Source organism: Aptenodytes patagonicus, chromosome 1, assembly GCF_965638725.1.
Source record: "Aptenodytes patagonicus chromosome 1, bAptPat1.pri.cur, whole genome shotgun sequence".
Classification (NCBI taxonomy): domain Eukaryota; kingdom Metazoa; phylum Chordata; class Aves; order Sphenisciformes; family Spheniscidae; genus Aptenodytes; species Aptenodytes patagonicus.
The window spans coordinates 150,593,989-150,620,392 of NC_134949.1; the positions used below are offsets into that span (position 1 = coordinate 150,593,989).

The 26,404-nt window shown below is 40.3% G+C and overlaps 1 protein-coding gene across 2 annotated transcripts in view; it reads left to right on the forward strand.

Annotated features, from left to right (window-relative positions):
* The first annotated feature begins 7,975 nt into the window (after positions 1-7,975).
* PPP2R3B (protein phosphatase 2 regulatory subunit B''beta) overlaps positions 7,976-26,404 on the forward strand; it is a 51,277-nt gene continuing 32,848 nt past the window's right edge. The window contains exons 1-2 of one of the 2 annotated variants that reach the window (XM_076358607.1): positions 7,976-7,998; positions 8,703-9,153. In XM_076358607.1, coding sequence (XP_076214722.1) covers positions 8,806-9,153 — 348 coding nt within the window. In that variant the 5' untranslated portion in view covers positions 7,976-7,998; positions 8,703-8,805. Of the gene's footprint in view, positions 7,999-8,702; positions 9,154-24,625; positions 25,094-26,404 lie in introns of those variants that run through there. The other variant, XM_076358618.1, reaches the window with a different exon arrangement.

The window sequence follows — 26,404 nt, forward strand, 5'->3', positions numbered from 1 at the left end:
TCCAATATCTGAAGTATGTAACCAACTCTTAACCCTAAGTCTCAGCGCTCTGATGCATTTAAATCACAAAAACGTGTAGGTTTTTTGTGTCTTAAACTAAGCTTCTGGAGTAGGAAAAGAATATCAAGAATGTAGCACCAGGTCCCATACAGAAATACTTGAACAGCAATACAGCTGGAATTAGTGCCGCTACTGACACAATATTTAGATTAATAAACACTTCTCAAAATCTGAGATTGCTTCTAAACTCTTGATTTTAAAGAAATTAATCTCAGGCTCATACTTTTTTAATTAGAATTTTTGAGCCATTAATTTTATATTTCCAAGACTCTTTGCAACCACAAGGGTTCCTTTTAACATACACGTTTAATGGAAGATAATATTATTTCATAATCATGGGACTCTGGAGCTGGAGCTTTATAAGAAAAACACTAAATCTTATTAAACTTGTGATAAAATTATTGGTGTTGGCAACCTTGCAGACATATGCCTAGAGCTGCACAGTGTTTTCTTCCTCTAACTACTGTAACTAAAAGGACTTTAATGAGAGCAAAAGAATGTGGCTCTGTCTGCCCAGAATCTTTTGGAATTTTCACTTTTCCCTAATGAAAATGAAAACAAATACTTTTCTTTTTTTTTCCTGTAAGTTTTTATGGACATCTGAACCGACTTTTGTAATGAAGCAGGATTAAGCAAACCCAGGGAAATGATAAATGTGGTTTGTATTAGTGTACTAATTAGCTCATAAATTTAGAAATAGTTAAACTTTAAGTTTTGCTGAATGAAAATAGTGGTCAAATCACAGATCAGATCTTGGAACTGGAGTAATGCAGTGGTGAATTAAAATCCCCTGAGCATAGGTGTCTGATCCCATAGCATTATGAAAACTGGAAATTTTGCTACTGGCTTTGAAGAGCACAAGGTAAATTTAACCAAAGTTGTAAAATACTACTCAAGCAGCCAGCCACTTAACAGATAATAGTAAAAAAAAAGTGATTTATTAGGTGTGTGCTTCTCATTGTGTTGTAATCCAACGATTAACTATGTTAATTATTTTTAGTTCAGTGAGCTAATTAGAGCAGTGGTAGGTAGCACAATCCTGTATTTTACTGCAGTTTCCATTTAATGTATATATGTACGTACATAGATATTCAAAGACCATGCCTTAGAAATATACACGTTATTTCAGAAACAGTTCTGGGTGCCAAGCGATAAAAATATACTTGCCCATCACACGATTTACATTTCCTTAGAACTGTCAAAGTAGAAAATGAGTAGAGGCACTATCTGTTTTACACTGCCCCCTTGATAATCTGATGAAGTCTGCTCTGATGCAACACCGAGAAATGTGTATTCTATCCCAAAACAACGAGTTTAGATGTCAGTTCTTCAGACTGGGTCCTAGCCAGGTGGTAGAGATGCAAGAGCCAAGCACCCGGGCATGGTTTATGGTATGGTAGCAGACAAGTAGCTGGGAGACATTGCAGGCTGCTGAATACAATAGCTCAGAGTCTTCTCTCCTCTCTAATGGCTGCACCGGGACAAGGTTAGAAGAGAACTGGGCTCAGTAACACTCAACGTGGAGAATGAATAGACTCCCATTCTCACACCCCATAAACATCCTCATGCACACCTTGTTAAACACCACCCTAGAGACTGCATTTCAAGCAGTTTTCCATAAACTCCATGTGACCTGGATACAATGCTAGATAAAAATCATCAGATAAAATACAGTACTAGAAGTATGTGAACCTGGGATTAGAAGATCAGGGTGACTTAATGAGGAACCAGCCTTCACATCTGGACTGCTGTAAACATTGCCCAATTTAAGGCCCCTGTGGAAAAAAAACATCACACCAATAGTAATTCAGTAAAATGTACAAGAAATGTTCATTGCTAGCCCTGCAGTGATACGCAGTAGGAATTAATCTAAAACCATGATGGCAAACAACTGCTGAACCAATTTTCTTCTTTGGCTTGTAGTGCACCTGCTCTTACAATATCTACATTTTATACTTTTTTTTTCTTGCAGAAATGTAAATATACCCACATTAAAGCAACTGCTCGTGTAAAGAAATAGCCAGTGACAAGGCCTTAGTCTAACTACACGGTGTGATAAGGAGGAAATAAAATGTGTCTGCAAGTACAGAATGTTTAAATGCCTGTACTCATGACACAAACTGGCAAGTTACAAAGCAATTTGTAATTATACATCTGACTTGCTCTTAAGGAGTTGTGCATCAGCAAGCTATTAACCAGATCCTATATTACTGCAGTATTCCACCTCAAAGTGGTAGGAGACAGAAAATTCAAGCCTCAAGTCTCAGTATCAGGCTCTTCTGAGAGCATTGCTTGCTGCCAAACATGTGCACCAAGTCAGTATTGCTGACATTTTTTTGTCTGCATATCATGCTACTTGTGGAGGCCATATGATCTGTAGTTCACCATCCTAGCTCTATTTTTGGTAAGCTGCTGCAAGAGAGGATGAAGAGGCATGGTTAGCTGGTATGGGTGCATAGTTTAAGGGATTCCTAGTTATTACCATTTTCTCAGCCTTCAGTTTAAGCAAGGCTGCATAAGGCACCCAAAGTCCTCTCCATTCGCTCCCAAAATAGTACCAGGACTAGCAATTTTTGTTTGAGTGACAGAATGCTAGACTTTATCTTTCACCAAGTGGAAAGCAACATTTTTACTCTCCTGAAGTCTCTCCTGAAGCAGGTTTACAAGGAACATCACCTTGGCAGTGCAACCTCAATGAGCCCTTCTGGCCAAAATTTTCAATTACAGCAACTTAAACTTGACCGGCTTGTCAGAGATATTCAGCACACTTGCTTCCAACTAAGTTAGCACATTAGGAAATCAGGACACCATTATTTTAGTGCTTATATATAGGTTAGAACCGAACTTCAGATGCCTAAACTTGAGATCTGGGAAATGTGTCAACAAAAGCATTGTAAGAAGCCTGATCAAAATGCAATATTCTCCTTAAAGCAACATCCTAAGGAGGTACTGTAGTTCTCTTCCCCATATGACAGGCATATGAAAAGCTCTAGAATAAGGACTCATAAAGATCCTGCAGTGAACTGCATTTTGATCTCGAGCACATGTTCCACCTCATCCTCACATTCTGTGGAATGACGACGACCCTACTTTTGAGACAGGATGAGACTACAGCTAACACAGCCCTGTGCAACCAGGTAAACGTAATACTGCGAACACATTTATCCTACCTAACTTTAGACTTCTAAAATGTGGTTGTGTATACCGCAGATACTAATTGAGATTCTTATTAATTAGTGGAGAGGAACAGGCCCTTTTAAGCCACAATACATCTGACCTAGGTTAGATGTCTACCTCAGGATAACATTAATTAGGTCTTAGGAACACTGCTTTACAGCCACCAAGTACAGAGGGAGTAGAGACAACTCTTTCATACCCAGATGTCTAAGTGGTACATACCCAAGGTTACCAGGGAAGAAGCCCAGCCCCCGTTGCGAAATGCTGATTGGGAACGGGAATATTCCCAATGAACGCCACTGCCCTGTGTCACCGTAACAGTGACAAATAAAGGCAAAGGAGGACTTTGATATTTAGCCATTAGCGTATATTGGCAATACTGCTAATATCACCTTGTGTGTCAAGACTGGTAGAACAAGGTCAGAAATGAGCTGTGCACAACGGAGCAACAAGAACTGGAAGCTAGTGTGGCTCTTCAGTTTCTGCACTGGGGTTAGCACCCCCACACACTACATAGAGGGAGGTACTGCGCTACGTGGACATACTAGCGTGGGTGTACTAACTCCACTGCACTGTGTAGTTAGGCCCAAGCACTCCTATTATTTATTAATTGGTATGAGCTATACCAATACACCACTCTCTTGCACTTGTTAAACGGACCCCTGCCTTATCTGAAGTGTAGTCTGCATCTTTTACAACAATGCTAAGTGTGACCCCATTGCTTTAACTTTCAGATATGACGGGGCTCTGAGCAACCTGATCTAGTTAAAGATGTCCCTGCCCACGGCAGGGGGGTTGGACTAGATGACCTTTAGAGGTCCAAACCTATTCTTCTTCCAGCCCAAACTATTCTGTGATTCTATGATTCTATATCAGCTGGATATTGCACACTGGGTACTTTTCTATTTAATAACTATTCAATGGACTTTTAAAGGAGCCCATCCTTAAACCAGATGGACACATTTCACATAAATTGTAACACACTAGAACAGATTTCTGTTTTCCATTCATTGAAAGCAACACAGAAAAGGTACAGCTTCTGTACCTACCATGCCAGCAAGAACATGGAAATAGCAGTTTAAAAGGAATTTTGAGTTTCAATTATTGGTGGAAGATCTGAACAAAGAGGTTCAGTTTAGGTATTTTTCCACTTTTGGCCAAGTTTGGGCTCATATATCTCTACAAACACACACCCCTCAGTACATATACTGCTGAGGAGACCTGATCGATCCAGAGGCATGTTCAAAGTATCCCTGTAAATTGCAAGTATCAGTACGACCTGGTGATAATGCCCAAAGCACTTTGTTTAACCAAAGACACGTGGAATTGATTCCTCTCTCATACCACTGTTAATCATGACAAACTAATAAAGTCAGAGTTAGAAGTGCTTTGAATACACACCAGCATGCATGAGAGAATACTGCGACTGTGTATATTTCTCAGAGGTGGTTTTTTTCATTTCTTTTTTCTTATTTCTCCCGTTCCTCTGGGAGACCTCATTGCCAGTTTCAACAAAGGGCATCATCTCCATGCAGATGATATCCAACTCTACAACTCTGTCAGCTCACTCTCTGATCCCCTTCTTGCCACCTGTCTTCAACATGTCAATCAACAGATGGCTACACCATCACTAAGGAATGCTTCAAAGGCATTCAAAATGTTTTAAAAGTCCTCTTTGTTCCATGTCTGTGGCTCTGCTATCAGTCTTCTTAATTCAGCCCTTCAGTTCTCAGTCAAAAATCTTGCTGCTACCCATAACAAAGGGTTTTCGTTTTCTTTTCCCCTGCTTTAAAGCTAATTCCATAATATTTACAGATTCAGTCATACTTTGACATCTTCTTCCTCTGTGTTATGTTGAATGCTTTACTCCAGTTTAAAATAATGCCATTTTGTCCGCTTTGGTTTTCTAAAAACATACTTTCTAAACTTCACCAACCAATGGGCAGGAAAGAGACTAGTACTCTGCTGCGGAAAGTGGAGACTCCCTCAAAATCTTTCAACGCTCTACAGGTTTTCTTGAATAATCTCATTTTAAGACTTGTCTACAGCAGTTAAGTCAAAGCCCTCTGATATACCTACAACGGCACCACTGTTTTTGCCGGAAGATAATAATACTCTGAATATTACAAAAATATCACTGTATTGATCTGTACTAGATCTCTCTCATGGCATCTAGCCTTTCTTATCTCTGTGTCACCTCTCCAAGCCCCCAGAAATAAGAAAGAAAGTCCATTCCTTCACTTACCCTATTTTAATCTTGTCTGCATTTTTAGGCCTTCTCTTCAAACTACTGAAAGCTGTAGATGGTATCATCTCTAGTACAGCCTCAGTTCCACAGTAATAACATGTGATAACATAATCAGGATTTGTGGTAACAACCTGTCATAAATCTTTGGCGCATCTGCCATAGTAAAGGAAGAATGTAAAAGGAATAAACGCAAGTGAAGTACAGCCACATAAGGAAAATATAGTGGAAGGAGGAATCTGATGTAAAAATACAGACGACGTGCTGATGTACAAAATACCAAGGACAGAAATTATATGGGGGTGAGGCCCTTATATGTAAAATCCCACTGACATGCCTACCTAGAGAGCCTTGCAGGAGTGCCTGTGAAGGCTGGCAACCACAAGTTTCCAGTGGAAAACTTGGAGGGAGTGCCTGTGAAGGCTGGCAACCACAAGTTAGCCAGTGCAAAAAGGGGCTGCAAACAGATTGGCACACTGTTCTCTTAGTAAGAGGACTATCTTCTTATTTGCGACTGCCTCCACTTCCCTTTTCATCCTCTCATTTCTAATCCTGTAACAGTAATGGCAACTACAGCAATTATTTGTGTAGAAATAGTATTTTGTGTTCTCCTTTAACAGGATTTACCAGCTGGAACAAGCAAAAGCAAGCTCATGGACTTCACCAGCTCCTTAGAAAACCAGTCAGCGAAGAGCTCACTGTGAGGCACAGGTCAGAAACGGAGGTCTCGTCACAGCTACCCTGTAAATTCAGTACAGGCGACAGCACCGGGGAGGCCCTGGGACCAGGGCGACACGGGCAGGCAGCACTGCGGCAACTCAGCAACCGCACGCACCCCTACCCGGAGAGCAGGGCACCGGCCTGATTGCAGGACCCGCAGCTTTTGGGGCGGGAGGCCCAACCGACCAGCCCGAGCACCTCACTCTCCCCACCGGGCCCCTAACGGCACGGCGCAGCCGCCTCGCCCCCGAGAGGGGCTCCTACGCGGAGGCAGAGGCCGACCTGGGCGAGGCAGCTCCCCAGCGGCAGGAGGAGAAGGGGGCTGTGCCCACCGCCCATCACGTCGCCGTGACGGGTGCGGACACCCGGGCCCGCGCGCCCCGCTGAAGGAGGCGCCGCCACAGCGACCCGGGGGCGGCAGCGGGACGGCGCTCCCGCCGCAAAGGCTGCTGGGAAGGCAAGGGACCGGGGGGAGGGGGGGGGGGAAACCACCAGCATCCTCCGCTGTGACGCCACGACGCACGCAGAAACCGCCGCGTGCCTCCGCGCCCCGCCCCCCTGTTACCATAGTGACCGTCCGCCGCGTCTCCGGCGTGGAGGGAGAGACGAGCTCTCGCGAGATGTCGGCGAGCGGCGCGGAGCGGTGCGGTGCGTACCCCGCCGGCGCGGGGCGGGCCGGAAGGAGGGCGCGGATTTGAAGGCAGCGGCGGGAGGGGCGGCGTGGCGTGGCGCGGGTGAGTGAGTGAGTGAGTGAGTGAGTGAGTGGCTGCGGCCGTTCTCCTTGCGGGCTCGTCGCGGTGCGTGTCCCCCACCCGTGTCCCTCGCATTCCCCCTTGGCGTCGCTGACGCGGCGCGAAGCCACGTCGCTGCTGAGGAGGCGCTTGCCCTTCTGCCCGCGCGCCCCCCAGCCGTCTCCAGGGGGAGCAGGTGCCAGCAGGTGTGTGGTGGCGGCGGCAGCAGCGGCGGCGGTTCCCCTTCCCGCTCCCGGGGCGGCGCCGCTCTCCTCCCGCCTCGCCCCTCGCGGCGCGGCTGTTCCGGGCCGGCCTCTCCTCAGAGCTCCGCGGGGACGGAGGTGGCCGCCGTGCCCGGCGCGGTGGCGGTCCCTGCCACCGCGCGCTGCGGCCGCGCCCGGCTCTGTGCCCGCTGCTTTTAAACGGCCCGCGGCGGGAGGCCCGTCCGTCCCGCTCTGCCGCGGCAGGCGGTGCGGCCGCCCGCCCTTCTCGGCCGGCCTGCCGGCGGGGCCAGCTGGGCAGCCGGGGAGGTGCCCGCTAGTGCTGGACGGCACCGCTTTGCTTCCAGCCCAGGCAGATGCTGCTTGAGGCTTGCTGACGCGGCGATGAACGCTGTGAAAGTCTTGAGCTGAAAAAACAGTGAAACAACGTGACCTTAGGTTTCAGCAACGGAATAACTTCGCTGTTAAGTTATTAAACATAGAGGTTTAAAATAATTAACTGGTCTAGTATTATATAGTTCCGCCATGGGATGAAGGCTGAGCATTGATTTTAATAGCACATTCACTTGCTGGGTGTTACTAATTTCCAAATTCAAGTGCTCCCTTTAAGGTTTCTTCAGCAAAGTATTTGCATATCCCTGCTGCCTTCTACATATGGATCAAATATTGAGAAAGGCTTTAAAAAAAACAAATCGGGAAGAAGCATAGGGTTTAGTTAAACTGTACCAGATCACTAAGTAATTTGATTGCGGTGATTGATGATGATAGTAACTTGGGTTCTGTTCTCGCTATTTAGCTCCAGTCCTCTGGCTCTCCAAAAAAGTATATATTCTCTTCATTTCAGGTGAGCAACTGAACCTGAAATCGTACTATCCCGGTTCTTGAATCGCATTGTGTTTCACATTGGCTTTAAAAAACTGTAAAAGCGAATGTCAAATAGATCTGTTCCTGAAATATCAAATGACTGTGTGGTACCAAATGGCCAGTCAAATCAAATCCTGAGGAAAGATCTTTGGGAATTCAGCTGGGCATCACTCATATGGGAATGCCTCTTGTGCTGCAATGTGCAACGCAAGATTTTAAATCAGAAGCACAGACTTCAGAATGAAAATTGAGCCTTTGGTCTTAGCTCTAAATCTCTTGACTGAAAGGCTTGTTTCTTAAATCTTAATTGTACTATTACCAAGGCCTTGCATAAACTGCTAAGACATTTAGTTCTTAGCAGGTTTAATTATAAGTCTTTTCAAGGCTATTTGTCATAATAAATGTGTATTTTAATACATGTTCTTGGAGAACACTTGTTAGATAGCTCTTTGAGAAAGTCTGAGTGCAGTTTCTTTTTCTCCCGTCTCCATCATTTACACAGTATGATTTTAAAAGAAATTATCCTCTGGATTTGACTCTGACTGATTAATGGCTTACACTTACAAAATGTTGTTGTAGTCACATGTTAGCGTGTATCTCACAACACCTGTTGGTATCTTGAGGGAATAAATATCAAAACTTTGTTAAAACCGTAAGATTAAATAATAGTATTTTTCTTAACAGGAACCCTGGAGTCTGTGAAACACTGGAAGTCAAGTGGAATAAGTAGATGATTGTCAAACCTTTATTTTGAATTTGATCCAGCAAAAAGGGAAACTGGTAGAAAATGTCACCTGGGAAAGTTCTGCAACCTGTACTGAAAATGAAGGTGGATGAACTCTTTTTGTGCTGGTTGAGTCAGCCTGCAACTCAGCTGACACTAAAGGACTGCTTGAGAAGAATCAAGAATGAGGAGAAAACGGAGACTGGTAATGGAGATTCAGGAAATGGTAAAAATGAGAGGTTCGCTAATACAAATTCCAATTCCAAGCAATGCATATTAGGAGATACCAGATTGCCTTTGATGTCTTTCAATCCTCCTCAACTTTCTACTACTCTTCCATTGGCAACTCCAGCCAGCCCAAGGAACATTTCTAACGTTAGAGCAACACGTCGATCCTCAGGAACCAAAGTAGTAAGTTTTGTTTCTTACTTATTAGACCTATTTGTTTAAATGGGAGTGAATTTTGTGTTTGTGGTATTGGCAAATTATGCAAGTAATTGGTTTCCCCACAGGAGGCGTCGGGAGTGGAGTGAAGCAGCAGCAGCACTGAACATAAAATGTCAATGTCTGTGTGTCATTAGCGCTAATGGCTAGGTGGCCTAAACCTCCAAAAGACTGTCTTGGCTCCTTGCAGCTCTGTTGCTTTTTATAAGCCATACATGCCTGATGAAAAATGAATTGTTTTCTATTTCCAGTAATTTTTCTGTCAAGAGCAATATTGCCCTTGTTTTTTAAAACTGCAGAGGGGAAGGCGTCTTAAAAATGTCATATCCAGTACAGCTGATTAGATTTGGTATACCTACCCCGGTTTTGAGCTATAATTTCAAACATCATGCGATACTGATCTGTGTTGCAACTAATTTACATGTTACATTTGCTTCAGAGGGTGCAGCATAGATAAGGAAAAGTCAAAACAAATGATTCTTGCTTTCTGACGTATTGCCTCCTATGCAATAAGGTTAGGGCTAGTATCTGTATTCTTGCATTTCTTAACAGGCATGAACAAACTAGAAGTGGTGGAAAAGCTAGAAATAGCCTTATAATAAAAAAGTAGTTTTCAATAATGTCCTTGTGTCCACTGAGCAGTGTCCAGTGTGTGGGAGAACCCACATTTAGAATTGGAGAATGAAAGAGAAATAATTGTAAAAGCCAAAACTTGGATAGGTAGGTCAGATAGCCATGACTAACCAGGTGTCATTTGTGAAATACATCTCACACTTTATATTAAAAGAAAAATCTAGCTTTCCATCAGATGTGGTAGTTTACAAAGGCTATTTAGTTTGCCAAATAGATCACAGTTGGTGGATACCTCTTGTTTAACTTACTTTTGCCAGAGGTAACCCAAACCAGGTGTTGATGCTTCAGATGCCATGCTTTCAATAACAGGCCCTTCCACTGTTAAATGCAATCTAATTGTGGATAAATGTAAGTCCCTGTGTTTGCTTGCAGTGTTATTTTTATAACATACTGCCTTGACTGCAAATATTCCTTTGTCTAATGATACCAGGCACTATTGTTATACAAGGCTCAAATTTGGCTCCACTGAATCTGCATATTAACAAAGTAATTGTTTTGGTACTGCATGGTACAGTCAATGCTTCCTTTCTAAGAAAGTCTTGATTTATAACAGACAATGCCCTCTATGCAAGAATGACACCCCTGCCCCCAACCTGAGATTTTTTTTCTAAACTTGCAGTTCAGTTCAATCTAATTTCTAGCCCTTTTCATAAATTGTAAAAACAAAACTGCATAGAAAATGATGTGGTGACTGACTAAACTAAGCATTGCGTATATGACCTGCCTCATATCAAAGGAGTTGTTAAGATGCATGCTGTTTCTGCTATAGGACTATAAATTCATATCATTTAATTATACTGGTAAGTTGTAAGTGGTCCTCACTCCCAATCACTCTACATACTTTGGTGTCTAACTCAATACACTGGCCAAACCTCCCGGTGTCCCAGGGAAGTATTGTCAGGTTGGTAAGGGTAGAGAAGTTAGAACTGAGGATGTTTAAGAGTATCGGTTACTCCTTGTCTGTTATTGGTATCTATTGAATGTATACACTTACCCTTCAACCCACAGGAGTAATGACGTGACTACTGTTTTGCACTGAAACATTTAATCTGAAGTGTTGCTTTGATTTCATAAATATTAATTTTTCAAATCTAGCTTGACAACTTGGAGTCCCACTTCTTAGTTTCAAGACATCATGCTTCCAGTCTAAAGTTTGTCTAGATTGACTTTAAAATAATAGGGACTTATATTTTATGTGTAATCACTAGCCAGACAGCAGGGCATGACAATTGATTTACTCTTTTTTTTCTTTATGTTCACACCATTATATTTCCTGTTCAGTGAAATGTAGAAAGCTAGCAGATGCTCAGTTTATTCTTGTATCAGATAAAAGCAAGCAAAGGGAGAGTTTCCATTAAAAGCCAGTGTTACTTGATGTACTTGATTGCTAACTCGTGTACTGTAATTTCTCTTTGTGTGTCTTGGTTAATCACTTTAAGTAGATCCCATAAAGAAGAACTAGAAGAGATTAATGAAGAGTAACGTTCTTTACTTAATTGGAATTGTTGTATAGCGCTGAGAGAGAACCTGAGAGGGTTAGGTTGTTGGGGTTTTTGTTTGGGTTTTTTTTTCCAAGAAGTTGGGCAGGGGGAAGTTTCCAAGCAATAAGAAATTCATATGTGGCTTTATTATTCAGCTGAACTGAAGCTTCATCCAAAAGTTTCCTAATCTTTAAGAAGTGTAAATTACATTTGGAGCAGGCATCAGCTCTTGAAATACCACCAAAAGTTGCATAGTTGCATGTTCTGCCATGACAGTGTATTTTCTTATAGAAAGCAAAATATACGCCTTTTCCTTCTCATACATCCGTAAACTACCCGCTGCAGTGTCAGAAGTAATGCATCTGGTTTTGTGCACTTAATCATGGTTCACAAATTGAGCCACAGTGGTTTTACCTACCTCATTTGAGTTTAAGTTTGAGGTCCTTGTCTCGTTTCTATAAATGGAAGAAAATGTTTCAGATAGCTTTTTAGAAAAGAAAGCTTGTGCTGTAGGTCCAGTAATGCAGATTTAAATTCTAATAGCAGTCCTAGAAAATGGTAAAAGTTAAATGTGCTTAACTCTGTGTGCCTGAGGGTGATATTAGGAAAGGGCTTTTACATCCAGCCATAAAGAGCTGGAGAGTTATTTTTTTAGGACTATATAAGTCAACATAGGCATCTTATTGAACTTTTTCTTACTGTATACAGGAATTCTCATAATGCAGCATACAAGCAGTAAACTCATTTTGGCAGGATACATTTTCAGTGTCACTGAGCTGAATCACTACATTTGATTATAGGTAAGGTTGCTGTACACCTTTTCCTGTTTCTTAAAATGTTCCTGCAACTCTTTTGAAGGACACTGAACAATAAAGCTGATAACAGAAAACTGTCATCCTCAGGTTCTTACTAGGTAGTAAGCATGAATGTGTAGGAAAACACATTTTCATGCTACAGGTTTCTGTACTTGTTAGAAAAACATCTTTTGCAGAATGGGAAGCATTCTTGGAAGACCAGTCTTGAAACTACTTAGATGTTTAATCTTTAACACCTTAAACAGTAGCATATGAGCAAAACAAGTCAGTGTTCTGATGGCAACTGTTTAAAAAGCATTAGAAGTACTGTAGCTAACAGCTACTGTATTCAAGGAGATCTCTTCTCTTTTTCAGAGGTTAGCTTGTAATTGAAGTTTGAGGGTTATATTTTTATCCAAAATTCAGAAGTTGCCATGTGTTTTTGCTGAAACGCTAATATCTTGTCAGAGGATAATTTGTTGTCTTTCAAGATAGTTCAAACCCTCCACTGATAAGCAAGTCCAAAGTACTTTCTTAGATGATGAAAGCACGTACATGGTCTTTATGTTAAAGATGAACAAAAAACTGAGGCACTTTGAACATGAATTTGTTCATCTGGACAGGGTACTTAAAGCCAGGTTCTGGAAAAACACTAATTCAGAATAAACTGTTGGCTTAATCTACACGCACATTTTGAAATCTAGACAGAATGTTACCATGAAAATTCCTCTTATGGTGTGTTTTAGTGCAAGTGCAAACAAAACAGTGTTTGTTTAGGGTATGGGTTTTTTCCTTTAGGGAAGGTACTTCCCCTTCACTTGCATGGTGTCATTCCAAGTGAGGTCAGTGTCTGACTGCATCTGTTGTACAAACACTGTAATTGCAAAGTTCTGGTCATCTTCATTATGTCGTGTGAAGTGCTTGCTAGGGCTCAGTATTCTGCAAGTAGGCTTGTGATTTTTATATACTAAATGTATTAAAATAACAGAAAATCAGAGGCATAGAAAAATCTCAACATTTAAGTCTTGAATATTTTATGAGTATATTCTTGTAAAGAAAGGAAATTCCAGAGCTGTAACTTTCAAATTTGATGAATAGCTGTCATAGCTTGCTTCTAACCCTTATCGCTACTGTACATGGATTTAACAGTGTTTCTGGCACTCTAGATTATCTTAAACATATGGGGTATACACAATTGTACACTGTTCATCACATTGTCAAAAATGCCAGGCCTCAAGGCCTAAAAGATGCCGCAGGCAAGATGTTTAATCCTAACCAGCTGGTGTGCAAGGCATCTGGGGAAACAATTCACAGAATTCCCTATGGGCATTTTGGGGGGTGGTGGTGCAGAGAGAATGTGATATGATCTGAAGTACTTCAAAGTTATTTTCCGTTTCTCTGCAGGGTCAACCTTTGATATGAAGGTACTTCTTGGATTGGTTTCTGTATATCTTTTGATAAGCATACTGTTCCTTCTTGTTATCACGTGACAATTATTAAAGCTCATTGTCCTGTATTTCTGTAATTTGTAATTTTTTTACTACTTTACTATATTGCTGCATAGCTTCTTTCCCATCACTACCATTCTTGCCAAATTTTTGTTACCAGTTAGTCAATTCGAATGGAGTGGTACTACTAGAATCCATTTTAGTTTAAAGGGAGACTAGAATGAAACCTTTTAACATTGACAGAAGTTTGAGCATAATAACACTTAACAGTTGCTTATGAGAACAAATGAGTTCTGCTGATGACTTGAGTTAAAGGGTAGCTAAGCTTAGACCTGCATCCTGTAGACCAGTGGTGGACTATCTCCAAGTTCTGCAGGTGTGCTGTAAGTTTTTTTGGGGGGACCACCTTCTACAAGCAAGGAGAGAAATGATGTTCATAAAACGTCTGAAGAACAAGAGGAATGACAGTGTTTGAATCCTGCCAGCTTTCCACTTAAGTAGTTATTAAGCTTTGATGTTGGCCTTGCCATTTCAAGTGTCTAGTCTTATAAGTTGTCTGCATCTGAGTTGCTACCTAGTAAACCTTAATACTAGAAGTAACGTTAACTACTAAGTCTGGGTTATGTAGGCTGTATTAGCATTGCACTGCACACCAGATTACTCTGTGCAGGACGGAGTGTGGTCTAGCACATACGCTCCCTAACTCTGTATTATGCAAAGCTAGTGTTAATAGTGCCATGTCCCCTCACTAAGTGGGGAGGATGGTGGACTTGGCTTCCAACTCAAGCCCGTGACTTAAAGGCAGACTGTAAATAACCTGGTATCAAACTGATGTACTTTTATGATGATAACAGGGTACTATGACAGATGTCAGCCCTAACGTGTTCACAGTAAAGGTCCTTCTATGGTGCCAACAAAGGAAGGACAGCCAGAAGTTCATATTAAGGTCTGGAAGAGTGCAGCTACAGGTGTTCCTAGAAAATCATTATTAGTTTCAAGTGTGGTGAAATAATAGTAGTCAGCATAAGCAGCGCTGGTAGTATGTTGTGTTATTCTTCTTAAGCTTTGCTGTACTGAATAGCTTAGAATAGAAGAATCGTTATCCTGATTAGAGAACCAGCTATTCATTTTATGTATAAATGAGAAACTGAAAGTTATTCGCTGTTGTAGCTTTTCAGTAGTGCTCTTTATTCTAACTGCATCTTGTACTCTGGTATGTAAAGGTTACACTTTTCTTAGCAGTAGTATTAATTCTGTTTACACATTGTGCTTTGTTAGAAGAAATAGTGATCCTTTGTTCTCTTTCAAAGTGGCAGTTGCACTTGAAAGAGAAGATATTTCTGTCCTACTGGAAACTCATAAATATTTCTTGTATGCTGCATCCAGTCTTAAGAGGTTTTGGCATTTCTAGTGCTGAAAAATTGAATTCAGAATTATATGTGGCTTTCCTAAAATTTAAAATTCACCTGAATCCTGACACAGGACAAATTCAAATATTTGAATGAAATTTATTAATCACAGGCACTCTCTCCTATGTGAGTAACTGTCACTTAAAAGCCAACAAACAAAAAAAGTTCGTAGCTGTATGAGATCATCACTTACTTCCAGTTGCTTCTCTCTGCCCAGTCTTTCAAAACATTTAAGCTTAATTATAGCTGTACATCAGTCATTTAAACAGTTCATTCTTTTAACAGGTGGTGAGGCTGGGAGGAAATTAGATACTGATATAGAGGAGATAGCTTTCTTTTTTTCCTTCAATGATGTTTGAGAACCTGTCTTATTTTTCAGAACCTCTCCATATGCCCTACACTTACTCTGTCAGCAAGAAATAAGCTTGAGGCCAAAAGTATGTATGGGCTTACTTCAGTACAAAACGATTAATGCAGTTCATCCAGTGAACTAGTTTGTCCACCAACAGACCTAGAGAATGACTGCACAAAATTTTTCAGCAAGCAATGTTACGAGAAAAATCTACAAAATACCAATGGTAATATCATGTGGCCGAGTCTTGAAAATTTAGAGGCTTTGCTCACACAACTGTCTTGAAAAATTCAATGAAAGTTAGGCAACTTAAGTAGTTGTATTGATTTGAGAAGATACCAGTGAAGTACGCTCGTTTTCTGCAGTCCACAACAAATGGTTACTAAATTTAACATTCTAACTGTGACATAATATGTAAATAACTCCTTTGTGTAGGGTTGGATTAGTGTGGTGTTCTTGTCTTCAACTTAACCAGATGGTACTAATGTCTTCGTAGATAAGATTAGTTTGTATTCTGCGAACAACAGATACAACTTAAAATGGGTCCATAGAAAGCTAACTAGTGATCAAGAGATGTTTTTAAAAGTGCGTTCTGGTACTTCGTGTTAGATGTGCCCCTTTTGCGTAGCAATTGCCATTCTTTAAAAAAAAAAAAACCTAGAAACTGTTCAGCCACCCATGTACCATTTCTTGACCACAGGTACTTGCAGGGATAATGGGCTTTTAGGGCTGTTGGGATATGTGCTTAAATAACCTTGTGCATACTGCTTAGTTTCATTTCATGTGGAACTAGCCTTACATATTTGTTCTATGCAGATCTTACTAGAAACTTTGGCTGATTTCAGGCAACAAATGAGACGAGTTGGAAGACTACTACAAGGAGACTTTCACAACGTTTGTAGAAATCTATATGCAAGGAGAATGCAGGGAAAGAACTTATGAGTAGGTGACGAGGGAAACATTGCAAAATATCTATAAAATGGAGTTGTAAATGTGCCCACCGTGAACAAGGTTCAATTGGACCTTCTTCACATTATCTTGACAAAACAAGGCTTGTAGAGCTTATGGAGTGGCTTGACTTGATCTGTTTTTAGAATTCAGCAGAACCAGAAGAACAGTTTCTAAACAGTTTTATTCTTTTAGAAGCTAGACTTGTATTGATAAACAGTTAATAGTCTAGATTTTGGAAACATTTCTACTAGATATGATCATCACTGTTACATTGTAAATAATCTTCATCTTTGTGGCACACACCATTGACTAAGAAATAAAGCAAACTATTTGAAATTAAGTAATGTTGAAAGCACTTAATGGGCTAGATTTGTCTTCCGTCTACTACTAATCTTCGTGAACAGTCATCATTTACAGCAAATACTTTTTAAAAGTCTTCTGTTGTAACTTAAGATTTTAAACGAAGTTGTCTTACTTGCTGTTAACACACTAAAGAATACCTCCTAAAACTTTGACTACTTGCTTATTTATCAAGTAACAAATGTGAACTTAGTATTTTAGAAAGATCTTCTGGAATGTTTGAAAAATATTTAGACTTCACATCAAGACTTCCAGTGATGGAGAATGGAGAAAATTGCTAGTCAAGAGTACTGTTGCTGTTCTGGCAGTGTATTTGTGTTGTTGTATCTCTGTAAGTTGCCTTATTACTTAAGTCTTATTTCTTCATGTGTAGTGGTTGCCCCTTCAGTTATCATACTGGAAGCTAAAGTTCAGTTGGTTACCAGTGATCAGCTTCTTTGCTCTGCCTTCTTTCTTTGCTTTGTCCTCTACCACTGTACCTTGTTTGCAAGTTTGGATGTGCATGACATTTCATTTAGGTCTGTAGAAACCAGTATAGTTTCTGTTGCCTCTCCATTTGCTATATCGGCAATGATTTCATACTGATTCATGATCAACACAGTAGTGTTAGTTCAAGAGTAAGTCTCTATAGGAGTTCTACCAGAAATCCCGTTGTTGGTTGGTAAATGACAATTTGCGATCTTACTGACTGACTTGTGGAACAAGGTCTGTATCTTAAGCTTCCTGATTTGTCAGGTTTGCTTTAAGATCTTCAGGAAGGGAAATTTCAAGCGAAAGCATAAGCAAGAAGCTGTCCTGCAGCTGTCACTGACTCCAGATTATTGTCTTGTGATTTCAGGGACTAAATTACATGTCGTGTTAGCCTGTAATGCTGGAATTAAAGTAGTGGTTGTACCTTCATACACAAATCATTCTAGTTTTGGAAATCATGAAATTCCAAGATATAAATGCTTTTTTGAAAGGATTAATTGAAAATTCAGTTCATGTCAAAATGATGAAGTACTGAACAGCTGGTGCAATGTTTAAATAAGTTGTTGGACAGTTACAAAACATTGTCATTCATGTTCTTTATACCAGATTACTCTGTCAACTTCTAAATTAAGGTGACACAAGGTAAATAATACCAATCTAGAAATGACTAAATATCCAAACTGTCCTGTGTGACTTTGAAAAGTTGCATAAAGTGTAACATTAGACTCCATTATAAAAGCAGCTGTCTCCTGTAGGAAAATCTCAGTGGCCTTCTGAATCAGCCTGAACTGATTCTTCATTTCAACCTATTCTGCTATTCAGAGGCTTACCTTGGTAAAGTTACAAATGTGTGTGTTGTGGACTGTAGCTTCCTCTGTGGATAGTCTCTGTAGCATCATGGTTCATCTAAAATGTAAAAACCCAGCATCTTTATTAGAGCAAGTGTGGCTTTAATTTGTATAATCCATACTAGATATTTTGCTTATGTCTTTCTCTGTTTAATAGCCACCTCAGCAGCATCAATTTGGATGTACCTGGTTTTCATGATCTGACGAATAGAGTCATCTGAAGACCATAAATAGTAAATAGGTTCCATCTGTAGAGCACCATTCCAACAACCTGTTTCTATTAAAACTGTTTATGCTAGACACAGATAAATAAAATGTAAACTGATAATGTTTTCCTAAGATGGCAGGGAACATCGTAATTGTTCTAAAAGGAATATAAACCATCCACTGTCAGGCTTCAGTTTTATAGTATCTAGTGTTGACGCTTGCTGAAGTTAGTCTGCCAGATGCAGTTAGCAATCTAAAAAGGCCCATGCTATGTCCTTGGACTCCAGGCAGTGTAATCATAGCAAGGTGACATGCATCTTATCTTGCTTATAATCTGATAACAACCCGTGGCGTGGTGTACATACATGGCATTCTTTTGGTAATGCGCAGATAATCTGATCAGCTCATCCTTCCTGGGCTACCAACATGACCATATAACTCACATCTAATTCGTGTCTTTTTATTCACTGTCTTGCCTCCTAAAAATTCTGGATCCTCCCAGCAACTGTGGAAAGAACCTCCAGGCATTGCTCTGTCTAATCCAAGAGTACTGGAAAATTTAAATAATCATTAGAGAAGGCATGCACATGCAAGACTTCCTTATTTTTTTAATTGCACGTTCTATGGGGAAGGCATTGCATCCTCCAAGAAAAAAAAATGCATCTAGACCCAGATTCACATGAAATTCCTTCGAAGGCCAAAGGATCAGTTTCTCTCTGTGAAGGTAGATTTCTTAACTACACAGTGACAACATCTAGCAGTTCATCAGTGTAGCACACCATACTCAAAACACTATCAATAACTTTAAAGTAATCAGTTTGGGTAGCTGATAGCTGGGTATGAGCGTAATAACTTGATTCCTTCTATGATCTAGATGTTGTAGACTTCATCTCCCCTGTGTTTTGTCAGTGTACTGCTGAAAAGGGGTGACTCTCATCCAAAGGAGAGTTAGGGTTGGATAATAATACTTTGTTATTCTGTTCAGCTCACAAGTGCATTGTCCTCTTGTTCTCTTCCCATACAGAGCAGTTAGAAATGGGAATTTACTAGCAAGAAGCAAGTTAGGTAAGTGTCTGAAGAACTGGGAAGACTGATTATTTGGGATCCCGTTAAATCCCTTTCCTTATCCATCAGTATAAGGATGGATAGGTTTCAACCTTGTGCATCCTTATTTCAGGATAGAGTCAGGGGCTTTGGGAAATGAAAATAAAAATCAATATTTGTGAATTCAATATTGAAAAATCACTATCAGTGGGTTTCCTTCCCACCCCCGAGTGGGTCACCTTGTCAATAGATGTTAATATTCTTGATTGCTTAGGCAATTATATGAATAAAAAGCAGAATTTTCATTGCTACTTCCCATTTATTCTTGTATTTTCCCATTCTCTAGACATTTCATGTTTTATAGTAGCTGCTCTACTAAAATTCAAGGTCAGTAAATCTTGCTATGTACTGTAGTCTCCTGAGAAGGGAATGTTTTGTTTATTGCTCATAATAATGTAAAATAACACACTTGGACAACTGATACTTTAGTCCATTGTTATGAAGAGGTTTTCCCCTACAAGGGCCTTCTTGAAGACTTGAGAGGGAGTTTTAGAATTCTTTCCAAAGAGAAGCACTATCATTCTTCATTTATTTAGACTATGTCAAAACTGGATGTTGCTATATATAGTGTTAAGCAGAAAGGTACTGCAGATGCTACCAAGCCTGCATAAGTTGTGTTTTCTCACTTTGTAGGTCATAAAATCAAATCTGACTGAGATGGACGCTGCCTTCTAATATTTCCCCTTGGTTTTTACTCAGTACCTTGAGAACTGCTGTTACAACAATGATCCACAGGCTACCACTGGTCTGCAGGATTAAAGATCTGCAGACTAGTGTAAATAATGCATATACTTAATGAGCATTATGTTTACTGAAGTGTGATGTTGTTTGCATCTACTGTTACGCAATACGCTTTGCAGAAATTGGGTTAGATTTGTTAGACGTTCAGTCTGACTGTGGAGCTTTGGTCTGAGTTGGAAACCAAATAATTATCAATCAAATGCCTAATTATTATGCAAATAATGGGGCATATCTAGTTCCAGCATCTTTCAGTAGATCAAAGGCCAGATATGGACTATCTGGTCTAGAAATAACTCTTGATAATATTAAATAATGGTGATAGTCTAGTCACAGTCTTTTGTGAAGACTGAGGGGAAAAAAAATGAACCCAGCATTTCAGGGCTTTTTGTATTGTTTGCTTGTTTTCATAATCTAACAAAGAATTGCTGCTTTCATTTGTCTGTCTTTTGGTATATTTATGTAATTTCTTCTTTGTCTTGCCTGCCTCATAGTAGCTGTGTTTTACTTAGCATCGTTAGCTGCTTGATTTCTTTTTTTTATATATCTCTTCCTGAACTGTTTGCTTGTACTAATAGTGCCTTTTTTCCACTTTAAACATCTGAAATATATCTTTAGTACTAAAGTTAGTCATGCTGTTTCATCTTTTTTCTATATTGATAAAGATGCTACCTTGCCTTAGTTATCTTCTCTTAACTGCTCTTTTCTGCCCCTCACTAATCAGTGTCTTTTGGAAAGGGTTACTCTAGTTGCATAACCCTTTCATTGACTGTTGTGGAGATATGACAGTTCTCTTTCCACAGTTAACCCAGGAGTCACTCATTTCTGCAGCATTGCAGGCTGAGGGATTCTGTTAGGTTGCACACTGTTGCCATTGGGCTTGCCCATTCAGCCTTATTTAAACTGTCTCCAAAGGCCAAACAGGCTTTCTGTCATCTTGTTTCACATGTTACTGGGTTGAAGTCTGGACCCCAGCAACTAAAGGTTTTGTATGGCTGAATACATCTGTCGTGGTTTAACCCCAGCTGGCAACTAAGCACCACCCAGCCGCTCGCTCACTCCCCCCGCAGTGGGAAGGGGGAGAGAATCGGAAGGGTAAAAGTGAGAAAACTCGTGGGTTGAGATAAAGACAGTTTCATAAGGAAAGCAAAAGCCTCACACGCAAGCAAGGCAGAACAAGGAATTCATTCACTGCTTCCCATCGGCAGGCAGGTGTTCAGCCATCTCCAGGAAAGCCGGGCTCCATCACACGTAACGGTGACTTGGGGATGTTCAGAGTGATGGCATTTGTCTTCCCACTTTCTCCTTCTTCCCCCAGCTTTTTATGCTGAGCATGACATCATACGGTGCGGGATATCCCTTTGGTCAGTTGGGGTCAGCTGTCCCGGCTGTGCCCCCTCCCAGCCTCTTGTGCACTGGGTGGGGTGGCGTGAGGAGCAGAAAAGGCCTTGACTCTGTGCAAGCACTGCTCAGCAGCAACGAAAACATCCCTGTGTTATCAACACTGTTTTCAGCACAAATCCAAACCACAGCCCCATACGAGCTACTGTGAAGAAAATTAACTCTACCCCAGCCAAAACCAGCACAACATCTTATTACATATTTAACTTAATGCTTGGATGCTTTTTTCCAAAGACTTGAGGTCAGTTTCCCATAATTCCCCAGTTCCTCTGAAGACTTTACATCTACTGTCAGTGCATGCTTCTGACAAGAAATGGCATTTTTGTAGGCAAATGCTTCAGGTTTTTTGAGGTATTCTTCAGGTTTCTCGTTCTTCCACATCATCCAAAATATTAGTGATCCTCATCTTTATCTCACTTGAATACTTTTGTGTTAAAGCCACATAAATATTACACTGCTATTGTGTATGTTCAGATCTCTGTTAAAGTGGTAAACTCTTTAGGCACAGTCCCTTGAGTCAGATCCATTCATATTGTGTATCTTTAGCTTTGGAAGGAAGCTCTGAGCATGCGTCTTCCCCTCTATTTATCTAGCTAATAATAAGCTGCCAGGATACTTGAACAGCTTCATGGCTGGCATCCAGCCCTTCACCCAGGAAAGGATTTTGCCATAACTTTCACTGGAGAGAATTCAGATTTAGAATAAATGTAACACTATACCTGAACACTCCTAGTTCCATCTGGATGGAAGCTGACTTTCCCTTTCCCCTGTGGCTAATTCATGACTGAAAAGGTTAAAACAGATCTTAGGGGGTTCTTGACCACACTGCTTTACAAATGCTTCTATCTCCTTAAATGTAGCAATGCAAAACCCTTTTCTGTTCAGGTGGTGAAAAGGAGGTGATGAATAGCTGCCAGTGCACTTATCCTCACAATGTATTGCAACTAAATGCTCAATTGCATGTAGATTCTTCATATATTGCAACCTGTGAACTTTTCACAACTAAACTGCATACAGGTATGTAAACGACCACTAGGTTTGAAACCAGAGTAGTGACAATAGTGCTAAAACAACATTAGGCTAACAATGGGATAGACTTAACATCTACCTCAGGCAGTGAAGTAATATTATGACAACAAAATACAGAATATTCATAATATGCTGGTTAAGTGGTGATGGACTCTGAGCTCCATTTGAAAAAAAAGAGGGAAATCTTGCAACTCTTTCCAAAATGGAGTTTAGAACACTAATTTCTTACTGAGGTTCCTTCAGCAGGTTCAGGTGAACTGGAGCTCCAGTCTTTTAGGTTAGCTCTCTGTGTGGCAGTTGGTCATCTTAATGACATACTGCAGCCACCTCAAACAAGACCGTGAATGTGGTAGTGAATGGGAGCGCATCACCTGGTGAAAAGGGGTGAAAATAGAAAGCAATTTAGGTGAGAAGATACCTTTCCTTACTTTAAGTAAGGCCTATTTTGCCTAACCTGAAATGCAGTCTGCCTTGCAATACAACCTTCCTGACCTTCCCCAAACATCTTGGTCTGGAATGGGTATCTGTTGCCAGAGCAGGATTCTTCTCCTACTCTAACACCTCAGTCCTTCGTCTCAAGTTCCAGGCATGCTGCTGTTGTGTGCTGCACGCCCAGCTCCCCGCTGGCTTCCCTGTGGCCCAAGGGTTATCACAGGTTAGTTGATTTGATCTTCCTAAAAGACAGTGAGTGCCAGCCAGTTTTGCTTGATGCAGTTTGGTAGTCTGGTCATGTCAACCACAACATGTCTGACTCTTGCCTCGTCAATTCCTTTCTTGTTCTCCCATTTCCGAATGAAATAAATTTCTTCATAATGAGTTGCAATAAAGAAGCAGGTGGGGAAAACTGGATACTAAATTAAAAACAAGAAAATGGGCTTTTTGTCATCATTTTACTTTCTAACAGTGTGTGATAAACTGAAAAGGATCCAATTAAGACAAATCATGTCTCACTAGTACTCTTCCATAGTTTCCTTTTCTTCTTAATCTTTACTGTGGGGTTGTATGTAACAATATATTGTTACATGACAGCATGGCTATGAATGGATGAATAGGGCTAAAGATTATCGATAACACAGCGTGGGGGTAAAATAATGCAGTCCAGTAAGAGAAATCTCAAACTGAGTGGTGAAAGAGTTGTTTTAGTGTTTCTTGGGCTGTGTACATCTTTGTGTAATCAAGAAAGTGGCCTTATTGTAAAGCATGAGGGATGAAAACAAAGTAAGACTGGCCAGATCTTTCCTTTTATGCTGTTAGTAACTAAACTTGTGCATGACAAAGTACAGATAATAAATGGGCAACATACCAACATGTTAGAGGATTGGGGGGTGCTAAGAGTGTTCACAGCTTGAACTGGAATAGCGAGAGTTGCCATACCCATAGCTGTAATGGTGATACTTGAAAAAAATCTTCATCAAAATAGTAGCATTTCCTAAAGATTGCTATGGTAAGGGTATACCCATTTGAAATGTGAAAACTTCACCAGTTATCAATTAACGTACCTAAAACCATAAAGGAGGAAGGGTAGAAGGTCACTTTAATTTCCACAAAAGCTTATCAGATTTCTGTTTCTGGGAAGAAGATTGCTGTGGACTAAAACATGGCCTCACCCCCCCCCTAAAATGTATTTGATATTCAATAAACTGAAAATAGAGCAGAGTGGTTGCTGACTCTAACTTTAGTGCTATGGAAATGTGACAGGTATGCAATCTAGTATGTGGATGTTAATGTTTATAAAACTCCTATTTAAGAAAAAAAAAATCATTCTGTCAACTTTTTCCAGATTTTGTTACGTTATTGATATTTCTAGTGTAGCTTTTCTGTAAAACATGATTTAAAGCAGCATTTCATTGTGGTAACATTTGCCTCACTTCCGCTACTGCTTTCTGCCTTAGCATTTGAATTATTAGATTCTTGCGATACAGTAACTTAGATCTAGATGACTATAAAAAAACCTATTTCATGAAGCTATGTGCGCCACTCTGAAAGTCTGTCTGCAGCTTTTTCTGTCCTTGCCTTCATTTTCCCAGTGTAATAGGGTTCCTGCTAAAGGACTGAAGAGTTAAAAGGAATTTAATTGCTGTGTAATAAGCCTTATTCTTTGGTGAGGTACTTCATTGAAGCTAGACAGTGAGTGTTTTGTGACAGAAGGAAAAGCTGAGGGGGATGGGAGGAGGAGGAAGCTACAAAATGACCATGGCTGGCCTCTCTGCATTCCTCTAAGGCTTGCTTTTTTTAAATTGGAAGCTGCTTTTATAGATGCTCCTCCAAACAGGTTTGTTTTTTTCCATACTGTCCCATTTAGACTTTGGAATGCATGTATGAAAGGGCAGGCCCCCAAAGTGACTTTCCAATCTGTTTTTGCGATTCCAGCCAAGTTCCCTTTAATGTATGGAGCAGGCGAAGTTGAGCTGACTCTCTTATAATATCACAGAACTCGGGCGCAGCTGCTGCTTTAAGTGGCACTGTGTGATAATACAACAAGCTCTGCTATTTACTGGGACTCAAGTGCCTGGACTGGCACGCAGAGACATTATATGAAATCCGAAAGCATGAGGATAAAGGAGATTTCTTTGCGGCAAGATCCTGATCTAAGAAAGGAGTTGGCATTACTAGCTCGAGGATGTGATTTTGTTTTACCTTCTAGATTCAAGAAGAGACTGAAAGCTTTTCAGCAGGTCCAGGTTTGTCTTTCAGTTCTTATACGATTAAGTTATTGTTGTCAGTTGTACCTTCACAGCCATGCAAATTGCAGGAAATACATGCAAGTTCTTGCTCAGCTAGCAGGATTTCGATAGTCTGTTCCATATGTGATGACTTTTCTGTGTTTTGGAAGACTGTGCAGGTAGTTTTCTACAAACAAAAAATGAGAGTTTACTGAAGCATGTAGCATAGATAAAGTATGATGTTTGCACGGCGGCATATGCAGTGGAAAGTTGGTGCGCTTAATGCTATTAAAGACTGTTTTCCTTAATCTGCATAATCATAATCTGCATGCATTTCCCCAGGGGTTTTAATTTACCTTTTACTGAAACTAGGCATATAAAATACACTGAAATAGTAAAGTTACAGCCTAACTCAAACATAACATGTTAAAAGGTGCTTTCATACTTACATGATGATCCTGAATTCCTTTAGATTATGTTTATTTTGGACTTTGTATTTGGATGAGATCAGTTGTTGCTACATGGTTCACACATGTGCCTTTGCTGTTTTGCAGCAGTGAGTTAAATCCACCATTTTAAAGTGAGCTCATAATTGAGAATAGAAGCATTTGAAACATATAATTAGAAGGAAAGCTACTTACAGAGTAAATGTTCAAAGAGATTATCTTTTGGGAGGGGGAAAAAGCGTACAACTGTTTTATTAGAGAAACTGAAAGTTGGTGTTTCCTTGAACGCACTTAACTTTAAGGCTTTTGGTGGTATGTGAAAGCATTAACTTTGTCCTTACCTCACCCTCGCTTCTAATAAATGTACTAAAGGTATATCAGTGATGGTATGTGTGACTTTTTTTACCCTTTTTTAATTAAGGAAAGTTTAGCAGTTGAATAAAAACTACATTATCTTAGGATTTCTGGCTTTTAAAATAATTCTAAATATAGCCTGCTACTTAATTTTGAATTCAGTGCACTAGTGTCCCTTTCAGGTGACCTTCAAGAGAGAGCCATAGAGCCCTATGACCCTAAAAATGTGTTAGCCTTCTGTCTTCTACATTATTATTTCAAATTTGTTTCAGCTGAGCTATATAAGCAATGTTTATTCCTTTGTGCAAAGCAGAATGCAAGTGCTGATCCTGCTGCTTTATGCCATTCAGCATAAACTTGTGAATGAAAGGATTTTACAACTTGATTCTTTTGTGCTGAGCTGGAGACAGAGAAGGAAACTTGTTGACTAGAGACAGCAGGACAAGAAAATACTATCATAATTACCTAAAAGTAGCAGTTAATATTTAGGCACCTCAGAGCACGAGGCAAGTTTAGTCTAGTCATGGCA